Source organism: Armigeres subalbatus, chromosome 2 (assembly GCF_024139115.2).
Source record: "Armigeres subalbatus isolate Guangzhou_Male chromosome 2, GZ_Asu_2, whole genome shotgun sequence".
Lineage (NCBI taxonomy): Eukaryota > Metazoa > Arthropoda > Insecta > Diptera > Culicidae > Armigeres > Armigeres subalbatus.
In genome coordinates, this window is record NC_085140.1 from 228,675,278 (window position 1) to 228,688,393 (window position 13,116).

Sequence of the window (13,116 nt, forward strand, 5' to 3'; positions counted from 1 at the left end):
AACGGCTGATAACAATGTTAGTCGTGAAATTCAAGGGCGCATCATCTGTGGAAGTCGGGTCTACTACGGGCTCTAGAAGAAACTGCGGTCAAAAAAGATTCAGCACCGCACCAAATGTGTCATGTACAAGACGCTAATAAGACCGGTTGTCCTCTACGGACATGAAACATGGACAATGCTCGAGGAGGACTTGCAAGCACTCGGAGTATTCGAGAGACGGGTGCTTAGGACCACCTTTGGCGGTGTGCAAGAAGACGGTGTGTAGCGGCGAAGAAAGAATCACGAGCTCGCCCAGCTCTACGGCGAACCCCGTATCCAGAAGGTAGCTAAACCGGAAGGTTACGATGGGCAGGGCATGATGCAAGATGCCGGACAGTAACCCTGCAAAGATGGTATTCGCTTCCGATCCGGCAGGTACGAGACGGCGTGGAGCGCAACGACAGAGGTGGGCAGTCCAGGTGTAAAACGACTTGGCGAGCGTGGGGCGCATTCGAGGATGGAGAGATGCGTGTATTGTGGCGTCAAATTGTTGATTCAGTGTTATCTGTTTAGATGTAAGCCAAATAAATGAAATGAGTAGCGGGCCCCTTCCGTTAGATGTCTTTCGCCATTTTTTTCGATTAAAGTACTTATTTTCGAGATATTAAACATTAGATGCCATTCGCCACACTGATTTCCGAAAGTTAACTCCTAGTGTGCCGCTGTAAGCACGATTAAAGCAGGGCATTCATTATTATTCCTTCACGTGAGTTGCGTCGGATTTTGCGTTTACTCCGGCAGACACCTAACAATCAGCAAAAACGAGCCAAAGAAAAGTGCTGTCCAATGAGCAGCTCGAAGTAGCTCAAAGTAGTTCCCGTCCTGCTCGTTCTTTTTAGTCAACAAATGGGCATGGACAGGACAGGGAGAAACTTCGAGCTACTTCAAACTCTCATTGGACAGCACTAAAGTTTCCCAGAACTGCAGCACACTGTAAACCTCGCATTACCCATTAATGAGGAAAAACTACACACTTTTTTCTGATATATGAAACTGTCAAATAATGGGTATTTTAAATTTTCAAATAATGGGTATTTTATCCTCATTTGATTAAACATGGCGATTACCCTTTAATGAGTGAAAAAACACTTTTAGTGTTCGTGTTTGTCAATATCGGTTGTGATGGCATTTTCGAGTGGTGGATTAAGATGCTTTGTGGAAACTGCTCCAGTCGCTGTAAGTATTACTGTAAGTAATAATGTTTCACCAGAATAATGAAAATCACTATTTTCCTTGTTTTCAGATTAACGGTTCTGGAACCTAAAAAGTGCGATCTTCTGATCGCCGGACCGGCGGAGCATGATGGAAACCAAAAAATAACGTCCAACTACTACCCGGGCCTTACCGGCAGCATTTCCCGCAGCATTCCCCGCAGCAATCCTTACTTTGATGACCATTAAATCAAAAACTCCGCTCGAACGATCGAATCGGATCTGACGGATTACAGATTAACGTTTTTTGGAGGAAAATCGGGAAGAAATCTCTCTGCATCGCTCAACTGGACGCAGAGAATGCGGTGCTTCCCGGAGTGCGTGGTGCTTGGTGTTAACGTATGCCGGTCTCGAAGGCGGTATGGCGATTAATTGGCGGATCGGCGGTGCTAGTTTCCACATAATCGAAACCGTCATTTACATATCATATTAATTATTCTAGTTGTTCAGTTTATGTACTACTTTATTTGCAATAAAAAAGATTTCAATTGAATATAATTAATATGTTATTTTTATTCTTTTATAAATAAACGGTTCCCATTTTTTCTGCTGAAGGAATAAACGAAAAGGACAAGAAAAAGGGTTTATTTCACCCATTTTAAGGTAGCTTTTAAAATTGATAAAGAGTAAAAATCACACCTTATTTTGACGTACAGCTTCAGTACTCATTAATGAGTAAACGCAGTTTACTCTTTTAATGAGTTGAACTATTTAACTTCATAATGGGTGAAATTTCACCCATTAAAGAGTACTTTGGTGGCACAGTGAGCGAAAAAGATTCTGAGCTCCTCTACTGGCTTCAACAAACGTAAGCGAGAAGGTTCCATCAAACGCCCTCAAGCTTTCGAGAGAAAACGCGCGTGTAAGTTAGCAGAAACGAACTGTACCGCCTAAGGCTGTGAACCATTCCACCGATTCATTTAACTTTTAGTTAAAATTTCTAGAGTGCTTTGAGAATAGGTCGTATGTGCAAAAGAGAGTCTCTCTTTGCCTCCATTCTTTTTCGATTATTACAGATCTATAATAAAGTTTACTTCAGATTTCTTGGCAGATATCTAAAGATTATAGTTTTGTCCAGCGTTCTGAAGTGAAAATGTGGCAAAATATGCAAAACTAGTTTATGTACAAGCGAAAGAGAGCGTGAACAAAGAGAGCCTCTCTTTTGCACATACGACCTATTCTCAAAGCAATCTAGATTTGACAGTTCGATGGTTATAGACGAATCCAAGTAAAAATAAGAAGAAAACACACGACGGTGTTAACTTTGACAGATCCTACAGCACAGCATAGGAAGATCATTTTAAAATGCTTATAATAAATTCTAGGCAAAATGTAATTAAAATCTGATTGAATCATGATACAGAAAAAGTTCTGAACTGTATGATAGATACATTTTTGGAAAATATTCAAAAAATTGAGATAAGCTTCAGAATATGTAAATCAGAAGTTTTTCCGTACCCTACATTAATCAGATTTTAATTACAATTTGTCTAGAATTTATTATAAGCATTTTAAAATGATCTTCCTATGCTGTGCTGTAGGATCTGTCAAAGTTAACACCGTCGTGTGTCTTCTTCTTATTTTTACTTGGATTCGTCTATTTCGCCGTGGTTAAAAATAACCCTGCTCCGGAGCATGGTTAGATTTGACAGTTCGATAGTTAAACTTTGTTCGCGAGAAAATTGGCGCCAAATCCATTTTGTTCCGAATAACTATCAATCTGTCAAAACTCAAATGGGTCGGCTTCGGAGTAAAATTTTAACCACAATGGGAAAAAACCATCGGAGTGTCAAATTTTAACTAAAAGTTAAACGAATCGTTGGAATGGTTCACAGCCTAAATGCCTGTAAGTTGTATTAATCTGACGTCTATGCTGGCTTGAGGTCTCCAGTAAGCCTTGCGAACAAAGGCGCAGAATGCGGAGATGGCGAGATCGATTCTCGATCAGATCTAGAATGTTTTCGGGTGGGAAACATTCCTGACACTCTGGGCATAGGGTATCCCTTGTATTTGCCACACAAGATACATACTAATGCAATGCCGGCCATAGAAAACTTCCAGTAATAACAGAGGAAATGTTAATAGATTACTAAGTTGAAAAGCAGGCCAAGTTCCATTTGGAATGTAGTGCTATCTAACAAGTAGCTTGCGATGCTCTTGACTGTTGACTCTTCCTTGATCGAATGGTCCAAGAAAATTGAAAATCCATCGAGAAACGGCTAAGGTATTAACCATCAAAGTCTGTCATATTTTCGTGACATTTTTCGATTTTTTGCAATCGTAAAGTTTACCCCAATATGGAATTGGTCGCAACAAAAAATACGCGCCAGATAGTCGCCTAAGAAAAACATACTTCCAGAGAAGAAGCTACTTCGTTTTTTTTTTCAAATTTTGTCGCCTCGTGGTTCATTCCGGCGGTGAATGCTTGGATAAGACGTGCTATTTGTACTGCGGAGAAATTTTTCACATCTATGAGAGCCTTGAAAAATGATCACAAAAGTTGTCATTTTGTTGCTCAAAGTACAATATACCTAATTATCCTATCTTGTATCCTATACTAGTTGACCCGGCAGACATCGTCCTGCATAGTAGGCGATAATGCGCGTTGTGAGCTGCCCATGTGAAGATTCTATACGATTCTTAATTTTAATATTTCAGGATTTATGTAACCTTAATCGTCACTTTCGCATAAGAAAATATCATATAAACCCGTCGGAAACGATAACGAACATACTTGCCGAAGGAATTAAGAAAATCCATCCACCCGTTTTTGAGTTATGCGGATACGAACACAGACCATTTCATTTTTATTATACTAGTTGACCCGGCAGACGTTGTCCTGCATAGTAGGCGAGAATGTGCATTCCGAACTGCCCATGCAAAGTTCGCATAGGAATCACAATTTTAGTTTTTCATGATTTGCTCAACTTTACTCGTAATTTTTACATTAGGAAATATTATATAAACCCGTCGGAAACTATAACGAATGATTCTGCTGAAGAAATGAAAAAAATCCATCCAGCCGTTTTCGAGTTATGCGGATACGAACACAGACCATTTCATTTTTATATATAAGAAGATAGAAAGATAGAAGATATATATTTCACGATGCCATGCCCACGGCTCCACCACATATCATGGCTGGACTTGTCAACAATCTGTTTACTTCAATTCATTGATGTATACTTCTGGTGACCGCCACAACAGCGAGAAAAGCATAACTGAAGAATGACCTGGGGCAATTATGCTTAAGACGGCAGTATTATGAAGCATGAAGGGGTCCTCCTTAGCCGTGCGGTAAGACGCGCGGCTACAAAGCAAGACCATGCTGAGGGTGGCTGGGTTCGATTCCCGGTACCGGTCTAGGCAATTTTCGGATTGGAAATTGTCTCGACTTCCCTGGGAATAAAAGTATCATCGTGAGGCTAGATGATATACGAGAAACCTCGCTGTTAATAACTGTGGAAATGCTTAATGAACACTAAGCTGCGAGGCGGCTCTGTCCCAGTGTGGGGATGTAATGCCAATAAGAAGATGATGAAGCAATGTCATAGTATGGACCCTCAGCAAGTTAATATTGGTAAAATTCAGTCAACTATTGATTTCAACAAGCAACGCCGTGTACTTTGAGTGTTTTATGTATGTATCATGCAAGGGAGATGCAGACATTGTTATTACCTAGATGCTAGATACTATGCGAATTTAATATGTTGGAAATTTATTCGCTTCATGGCAGCAAGTTTAAAATTCCGCTACTAAGGAGTCAACTAGTTTTTTACTTATCTCAAATCGCTCTACTGTCATATTTATAGCTACCATATGAACTCGCATTTGCCCCTTCAAAATCGGTTTTTGCTTTTCGTTTCAATGAGCCATTCAGATTATCAGCTACATCGTACCTTATGGAGTGACTTGATGTCAAAGTATATACATCTGATTTTCATTGGAAGTAATGTTTATAACGTTTCATATCAAGATACACCTCATTGAGTGATAAGGCTCGTTGTCTGAATAGCCAGTAAATCTTGCAACACTCACCTATTAAAAAAATATGTTATACTTACTTCGTACCCAAACTCCGGCACTTTCTATGCCCTATGAATTTAGCAGATGGTGTATTCGGCGTTACGGTTGGAAAACGCATGGAACTGGATTTGGCCGGTGATAAATTTAGAGAGGCTAACGTCGACGGATGACCGTAATGACTACTCTCGGCCGCCGAGCTTGTCGTTGAGTTCGTTTGCCTAGAGCTGTATAGTTTACCATTTAAAGCTGATGAGGAAGGCGACGATGGCAATGGTTCCAATTTGAGAGATTTTCTGAAATTCAATAAAAGAATTAGTTCATATTTGTAGAGACGCATAAGAACCAAATTAATTCACCTAGGCAAGTATTTAGTTTTTAGTTACTATGTCTGAAACTCGATTATGCATATGCACAAAATGTGATAGATTTAGTTCGGAAAAGGTATTGGAGCTACGGAGGACCTCCGTCGCAGCTTAGCGGGTACTGATGAAACCAAATTCCCAGCACCGGGCTACCAGCCGAACTCTCGCTATACTTTTTTAGAACTAACTCTCTCATATGTATTTTTGTACACATGCCAACCAAGTAAGATGAGTATTTAGGCTCCTACACACTTGCTTCATCAGCAACGGCGTACAATGAAGTAGGGTTGTGTGAGGTTGTGCCAGTTGGTCGTCAGATCCCGACCCGACCACCTAAGCGAAGAGAGATCGCCGCTCGAGTTCAGTACATTCAAAGTTAAATGCCTATATGCTGGGTATTAAGCCACCCGGAGTGGAAATTAATTACTATGTCTGAAACTCGAATAGGCATATGCACAACATGTGATAGATTTAGTTCGGGAAAGGAATTGGAGGGTAACCGCCCCTTCGGTGTGCTTTGGTCCCACGACCCCTGTAGTTTCAGACATAGTAATTAATATCCACTCCGGGTGGCCTAATACCCGGCATATAGACAATTAACTTTTAATGTACTAGTTTTTAGTATTTTCTAGCCGTGATACAATAATACCTCGCAAAGGGCCGTCAAAAAGTGGATAAGATTTAAGAATAGGGGCTAAATCAGTTGAAGAAAGCATCATTATATGCTAATCTAGATTTATGGGATTTATGGGATTAACGGGATCTTTGTACCCACTAACCGGCAATCATCGAAGGCGATTTCAATGTTTCAATGTGGGCAGTGGAATGGGAAAGCAGACAATCCTACGTTTTTGCTCGTAAAAAGAACCTCTTCACACAGGAGAATTTATTCATAGACTAAATAGAGCAATTGACTTACTTGTATTGGTCATCTTCAAAAATGTTCTGCAGCTCCTCAATGTACCGGACGGAATTAAGATAATCGAGTGTTTTTGGTATCGGTTGAATGTAGGAATAGTCTGATCCTTGATAGTTCGATATCACACGTAAAATATTGTTCATTTTAATTCGTCGTTGTTCTGGTTCCAAACCACCCTTATGGGGATGGGCCAAGTCTATGTACACCAAATCAGTCAAAAATAAGCCTATAACAAAGATTCGATAATAATATTTACTTAACTATTTTCAAGGATAAGTCTTACCTAGGTATGGTATGCAGGGAAGTTTCAGACTCTCGAGGTATTCTCTTAAAGTAGCCCAATTGTTATCATCGTGAAAAATGTCTGCCAACCGTTCAAACTGCTGTTTATCCTTCTTCGAAACGTGTGACCAACTTTTCTCGAGGCGATAGACACTTGCGCTTTTCAAAGCAGATGTTACAGCAAACAAGGAATGAAGATTATTTAATTCGTGTAAACAACGAGCGACCTACAATGACATAACATTTTTAAATAAAAGTTGACAAAAAAGATTCCAATGGTACTTTAATGAAATGGGTGATGATTTCGGCCCTTTCTTTGGCTGATATTCCGTTAAGCACTTCCTGAACCGTCCAAAATATAGTATGATTGAAGCGTTTGGTGAATGCTACAACATTCGGAGAGAGCTCGGCTTTGTTCTTTTTATTCCATGCGCAACTTGCTAACTCATCTGGATGAATGGCAGCAAAAACTGGAAAGTCTAGTAACGTTATTTGGTTGGCTAACTCTTCTGGAGGAACTCGCAAACAGCTAATTATAATCGAGTCGATGTTGGCGATAGACGCGTTTGGCGGGAGACTTTGAGATTTATTTGTTGGAGTAGGACACCTTCTAAAAGTAGTAGAAGTTTGACAAAGTGATGACAATGTTTCCACAAGCTACTTACCTATACGTTGTCGCTTTACTGCGATCTATGATGGATTCAATTGGTCCTATGGAAGCTATGGAGTGCTTTTTATGATGACATTGACATTTGTTCGTTTGATCTTTAATGGCACGGTTATTTTCTAGCGAACTGATAAGTGGAAGCCCCGGACCACTATTCGTGGATACATCACTTTGCGGTGATTCGTCTCGCAAATTTTCATAATACAGGTTTTCCTCTGAGTACTAAAGAAATTGATACTTTTTTAATGAACATTTTTTTTTATAATTCAAAATCTTACCTCTCTACATCTTAGACTGTCTGATGAGAGATCACGTGGTATTTCAGAATACCGCATCATTTCAATCACTGTATAAATCAATCGGTTTGGTAGATGTACCAAATGATTTACGGTTCGGCACTTTCAAGGATCTGTACATGTTAAAATAAAAAAAATTATAAACTGTTATAGCCAAGCACAATAATTTGTTTAGGAATATTTTAATGTTATGCATTTAATTATTCAGTGGGAACGATTCCCTCCACTCGGATATGTGATCTTGCCGCGATGGGTACGCCATTTTAGCACTGATATGGCAACCAAAGACATATCCTGTCGTGGTGGTATCACATGTTGACTATTTTTGTTTGGTGCGCATGTGCATGTGATCCAACGGACATCGTGTCTTGGGGCCTTGAATGGTAGTGCAGTCAGGCAGAGGCCTTTTTCATCAGTGATAATGATGTGAGTTTTCTTCTTTTCGGCAATACTTTTCTGGTGTGACGCCTAGCTAGCTAGGCATTTATTGAAAAACAATGTATTCAAGACATTCGTAGGGAATCGACTGCTGGATTCACTGAGTAGAAGTTTCTTCAAAACTAGGAACGTGGTTCCAGTTTTATTTTGAAGAGCAATAATAAAAAATACCACACATTATAATGATGGTATATGAACAATCTTATAACGGCTTCATTCTCGATAATTTTTACAAATAGACAGACAATAGGCGTGATGAAGCTTTACTTTGCCACCGAAAAGTGAATCCTATAGCTGACCTTGATTAGAACTTAATAGATAATCACCGTAATTAATCTACGATAAAGCTACTTGTTAGAACAGTTTAAAGTTATAGGCAACCTTGACAAAAAAAAAATATAATAGAACAAACTAAATTGTTTAACAGTTTCCACTTTTACATGATATATCTTACATTGAGTTTGTAGTGTCGACACAGCTTAAGAACATTGACGAAACAATGACTTAGGTAAACAAAGTGATTTGACGAACGCATACCCTACACCCAGAACAAACAAAGTTAATTAATTTTCATTCTGCATAAATAAAAGTTATAAAATAGAACACTAATACGCAATATTTTTTTATATTTTCAATGTGGTCACATAAAGCTAACAAATTATGCATATGTACAACATGTGATAGATTTAGTTCGGAAAAGGTATTGGAGGGTAACCGCCCTTTCGGTGGGGTTTGATCCCACGACCCCAGTTCGCATGACAGGTGCTTTCCCTACTAAGCTACGAAGGACCTCCGTCGTCCACCGCAGCTTAGCGGGTACTGATGAAACCAAATTCCCAGCACCAGGTACCAGCCAATCTCTCGCAATACATTTTCAGAACTAACTCTCTCAAATGTATTTTGTACATCATGTCAACCAAGTAGGATGAGTATTTAGTATTGTCCGGCTCCTACACTTGCTTCATCAGCAACGGCGCTCAATGAAGTAGGGTTGTGTGAGGTTGTGCCAGTTTGGTCGTCAGATCCCAACACGACCACACAAGCGAAGAGAGATCGCCTCTCGAGATCAGTACATTCAAAGTTAATTGCCTATATGCCGGGTATTAAGCCACCCGGAGTGGAAATTAATTACTATGTCTGAAACTTGATTATGCATATGTACAACATGTGATAGATTTAGTTCGGAAAAGGTATTGGAGGGTAACCGCCCTTTCGGTGGGGTTTGATCCCACGACCCCAGTTCGCACATGCGGCAATTAACTTTGAATGTACTGATCTCGAGAGGCGATCACTCTTCGCTTGTGTGGTCGTGTTGGGATCTGACGACCAAACTGGCACAACCTCACACAACCCTACTTCATTGAGCGCCGTTGCTGATGAAGCATGTGTGTAGGAGCCGGACAATACTAAATACTCATCCTACTTGGTTGACATGATGTGTACAAAAATACATTTGAGAGAGTTAGTTCTGAAAATGTATTGCGAGAGATTGGCTGGTACCTGGTGCTGGGAATTTGGTTTCATCAGTACCCGCTAAGCTGCGGTGGACGACGGAGGTCCTTCGTAGCTTAGTAGGGAAAGCACCTGTCATGCGAACTGGGGTCGTGGGATCAAACCCCACCGAAAGGGCGGTTACCCTCCAATACCTTTTCCGAACTAAATCTATCACATGTTGTACATATGCATAATCAAGTTTCAGACATAGTAATTAATTTCCACTCCGGGTGGCTTAATACCCGGCATATAGGCAATTAACTTTGAATGTACTGATCTCGAGAGGCGATCTCTCTTCGCTTGTGTGGTCGTGTTGGGATCTGACGACCAAACTGGCACAACCTCACACAACCCTACTTCATTGAGCGCCGTTGCTGATGAAGCAAGTGTGTAGGAGCCGGACAATACTAAATACTCATCCTACTTGGTTGACATGATGTGTACGAAAATACATTTGAGAGAGTTAGTTCTGAAAATGTATTGCGAGAGATTGGCTGGTACCTGGTGCTGGGAATTTGGTTTCATCAGTACCCGCTAAGCTGCGGTGGACGACGGAGGTCCTTCGTAGCTTAGTAGGGAAAGCACCTGTCATGCGAACTGGGGTCGTGGGATCAAACCCCACCGAAAGGGCGGTTACCCTCCAATACCTTTTCCGAACTAAATCTATCACATGTTGTACATATGCATAATCAAGTTTCAGACATAGTAATTAATTTCCACTCCGGGTGGCTTAATACCCGGCATATAGGCAATTAACTTTGAATGTACCTAACAAATTAATTAACTTATATTTGGACTATACTGCCGCTAACCGCAAGTCGAACACATCTGTATATGGAGGCCCATATACAGATGTGCTCGACTTGCGGTTAGCGGCAGTATATGACTTATATGACTATATGACAAAAGAAGAAGACATTGCATTTTCAAAGTTGCTTTTAAAAACTAGAAAACGTTGTGCTAGAATTTTTGAAATTATCATTTTAACCTTTTGGTCATTGACTAGTTTGCATTCAATTACATTTTGCCTTAGTGTCTAGTCGATTCCAAATCCGAACCTAACTTCAACTCATCCTTATCCTACCCCATGGCGTTCAAGTGGTCTGCAAGGACTCTTCTGCCATTACCCTCTCTATTATCGGCCTTGGATTGACTTGCGCTCTCATTGCCCCATCAAACGCTGCAAAATGAAAATGAAATTATTCAGTGGGAACGATTCGTATCAAGACACTTTTTTTTAGGTGGTGATAAATTCGTAGTCTTAAAAGGCTATAAGTATTTGCTTCAAACGAAAATAATAGATCTAATTCAAGTTCTTACAAAACTAATCAACACGTGTCACAGATAGGTATATATTACAAACCAATGAGAATCTACAAATATTTAAAACCCTGATTAATCCGCATAGCGGTGTTAATGCCTTTCGTGCAGAAAAAAAGACTTAAAAACATGAATAAGTGTTGTTTAGCGCGTTTTGCGCCAAAAAATAACTTCTAAGTAACCATAACTTCTGATCCCACAGTCCAATCGGGCCAATTTTCAATATCAAACAATAAGGCAGGAATCCCCATCGAATGTAATTTATTCCGAGTAATCCGTCCAATTTGTGGGCCCTCCTTGGCCTAGCGGTAAGATGCGTGGCTAGAAGGCAAGACCATGCTGAGGGTGGCTGGGTTCGATTCCCGGTGCCGGTCTAAACAATTTTCGGTGTGGAAATTGTCTCGACTTCCCTGGACATAAAAGTATCATCGTGTTAGCCTCATAATATACGAATGCAAAAATGGTAACTTGGCTTAGAAACCTCGAGGTTAATAACTGTGGAAGTGCTGAATGAACACGAGCTGCGATGTGGCAATGTTCCAGTGGGGAATGTAATGCCACTAAGAAGAAAAAGAAGAATTCGTCCAATCCCGAGCAGGATTGAAAACAAAAGAAAAATAAAAAAGAAAAAAAAATTATTCATAAGCATTTGGTATTGAAATAGAATTTAATAACAGAGTATGTTATGGCTCAAGTACTGTGCATATTAATTTTTGGTATTATTCCTTTGGTATTTTACCTCTTATGCAGGGCTACTTCATAACAGAGTATGGTACCAATAACAGAATTAAGTATTATTGAGCCAATTTCTCCTGCTCGGGATTTGATGTTTCAAAAAGTGTGTACACATATACACAGACAGACATCTAGGGTAGGCGCCAATCGCTCCAGGGGCGATGCCCTAGTCATTAAGACGGACGAGGCTAAGTACTCGGACGTCTTAAAGGCGATGAGCATGGACGTCAAGCTCGGTGAACTCGGCGCCGACGTACGTCGAATAAGACGTACCCGAACGGGCGAGATGATCCTCGAGCTGAAGCGAGGCGTCTCGCAAAAGGGCGCCGCCTACAAGAAGTTGGCGGAGGAAGTCCTAGGCGAGACGGTTAAGGTGAGGGCACTCACGACGGAGTTGAATCTAAGGGTTAAAGACCTGAACGAGACCACCGAAGTCGAAGAGCTCGTCACGGCACTGCGGCGACAGTGTAAAGTGGAGAAGCCCACCGCAGCCGTTCGGCTACGGAAAGATCCGGCAGGGACGCAGGTAGCATTGGTTTGGCTATCTGCAGCGGACGCCTCCAAGGTAGTCAAGTTAGGGATCGTCAAGGTGGGATGGTCGATGCGCCCTGTGGGCATATACGAGCAACCCGAAGTCTGCTTCAAGTGCCTGGAACCGGGGCACAAGCAATGGGACTGCAAAGGCCCTGACAGAAGCATTCTCTACCAACGCTGCGGATTGGAGGGACATAAGGCACAATTGTCATGGTACTTGAGAACTACTGATACGTAACATGCTTCAAGTCAATAAATCATAGACTCAAATTACTCATTTCGATCAATGCACTCCAAAATGCAAGCTATGAAATTGCAACCATATGCGGCGCCCGAGCCACAGTTATAGAATTCTCTTTCTTACCTCTTTCGTTCTAACGTAGGGTCTAGCCCAACACATTACGGGTAAGACCACCGGCCACCAAAATTGTAAGATGAGCACTTTTTACAAGTGTCACTCCAGTTGTCTCTTTTCTACCAAATATAGCATGTAGATTGTGTAAGCTATTTAAGACGTGATCGAGAATCCATGAATTCAATTATCGACCAGCAACTGTGTCTCTTCAGTCCCTACTGGTGACTATTTTCATAGCTCACCATAGTAGGGATACTGAACTAAAAGAAAAGTCCTTCTCCATGATTATTACATGACTCGCGGAACAAACCTGCAACACAATGCTGCACGAACCCTCCCAATTGTTTGATTTGTTCCAGCAAAGCTGCGAACAGCAAGCACCCCATGGGGGGTTCGAAGTGCCCGGTATTTAAGCGTGCTGCAAAATCACAGTGCAGG

General features: G+C 41.0%; 1 protein-coding gene across 2 annotated transcripts in view; it reads right to left on the reverse strand.

Moving 5' to 3' along the window:
* LOC134211834 (ras-specific guanine nucleotide-releasing factor RalGPS1) overlaps positions 1-13,116 on the reverse strand; it is a 28,033-nt gene that overhangs the window by 12,180 nt on the left and 2,737 nt on the right. Inside the window, exons 2-7 of one of the 2 annotated variants that reach the window (XM_062689125.1) lie at positions 7,785-7,915; positions 7,505-7,728; positions 7,122-7,446; positions 6,841-7,066; positions 6,558-6,783; positions 5,315-5,569 (exon numbers count right to left, since the gene is read on the reverse strand). In XM_062689125.1, the coding sequence (XP_062545109.1) occupies positions 5,315-5,569; positions 6,558-6,783; positions 6,841-7,066; positions 7,122-7,446; positions 7,505-7,728; positions 7,785-7,844 (1,316 nt within the window). In that variant the 5' untranslated portion in view covers positions 7,845-7,915. Of the gene's footprint in view, positions 1-5,314; positions 5,570-6,557; positions 6,784-6,840; positions 7,067-7,121; positions 7,450-7,504; positions 7,729-7,784; positions 7,916-13,116 lie in introns of both variants that reach the window. The other variant, XM_062689124.1, reaches the window with a different exon arrangement.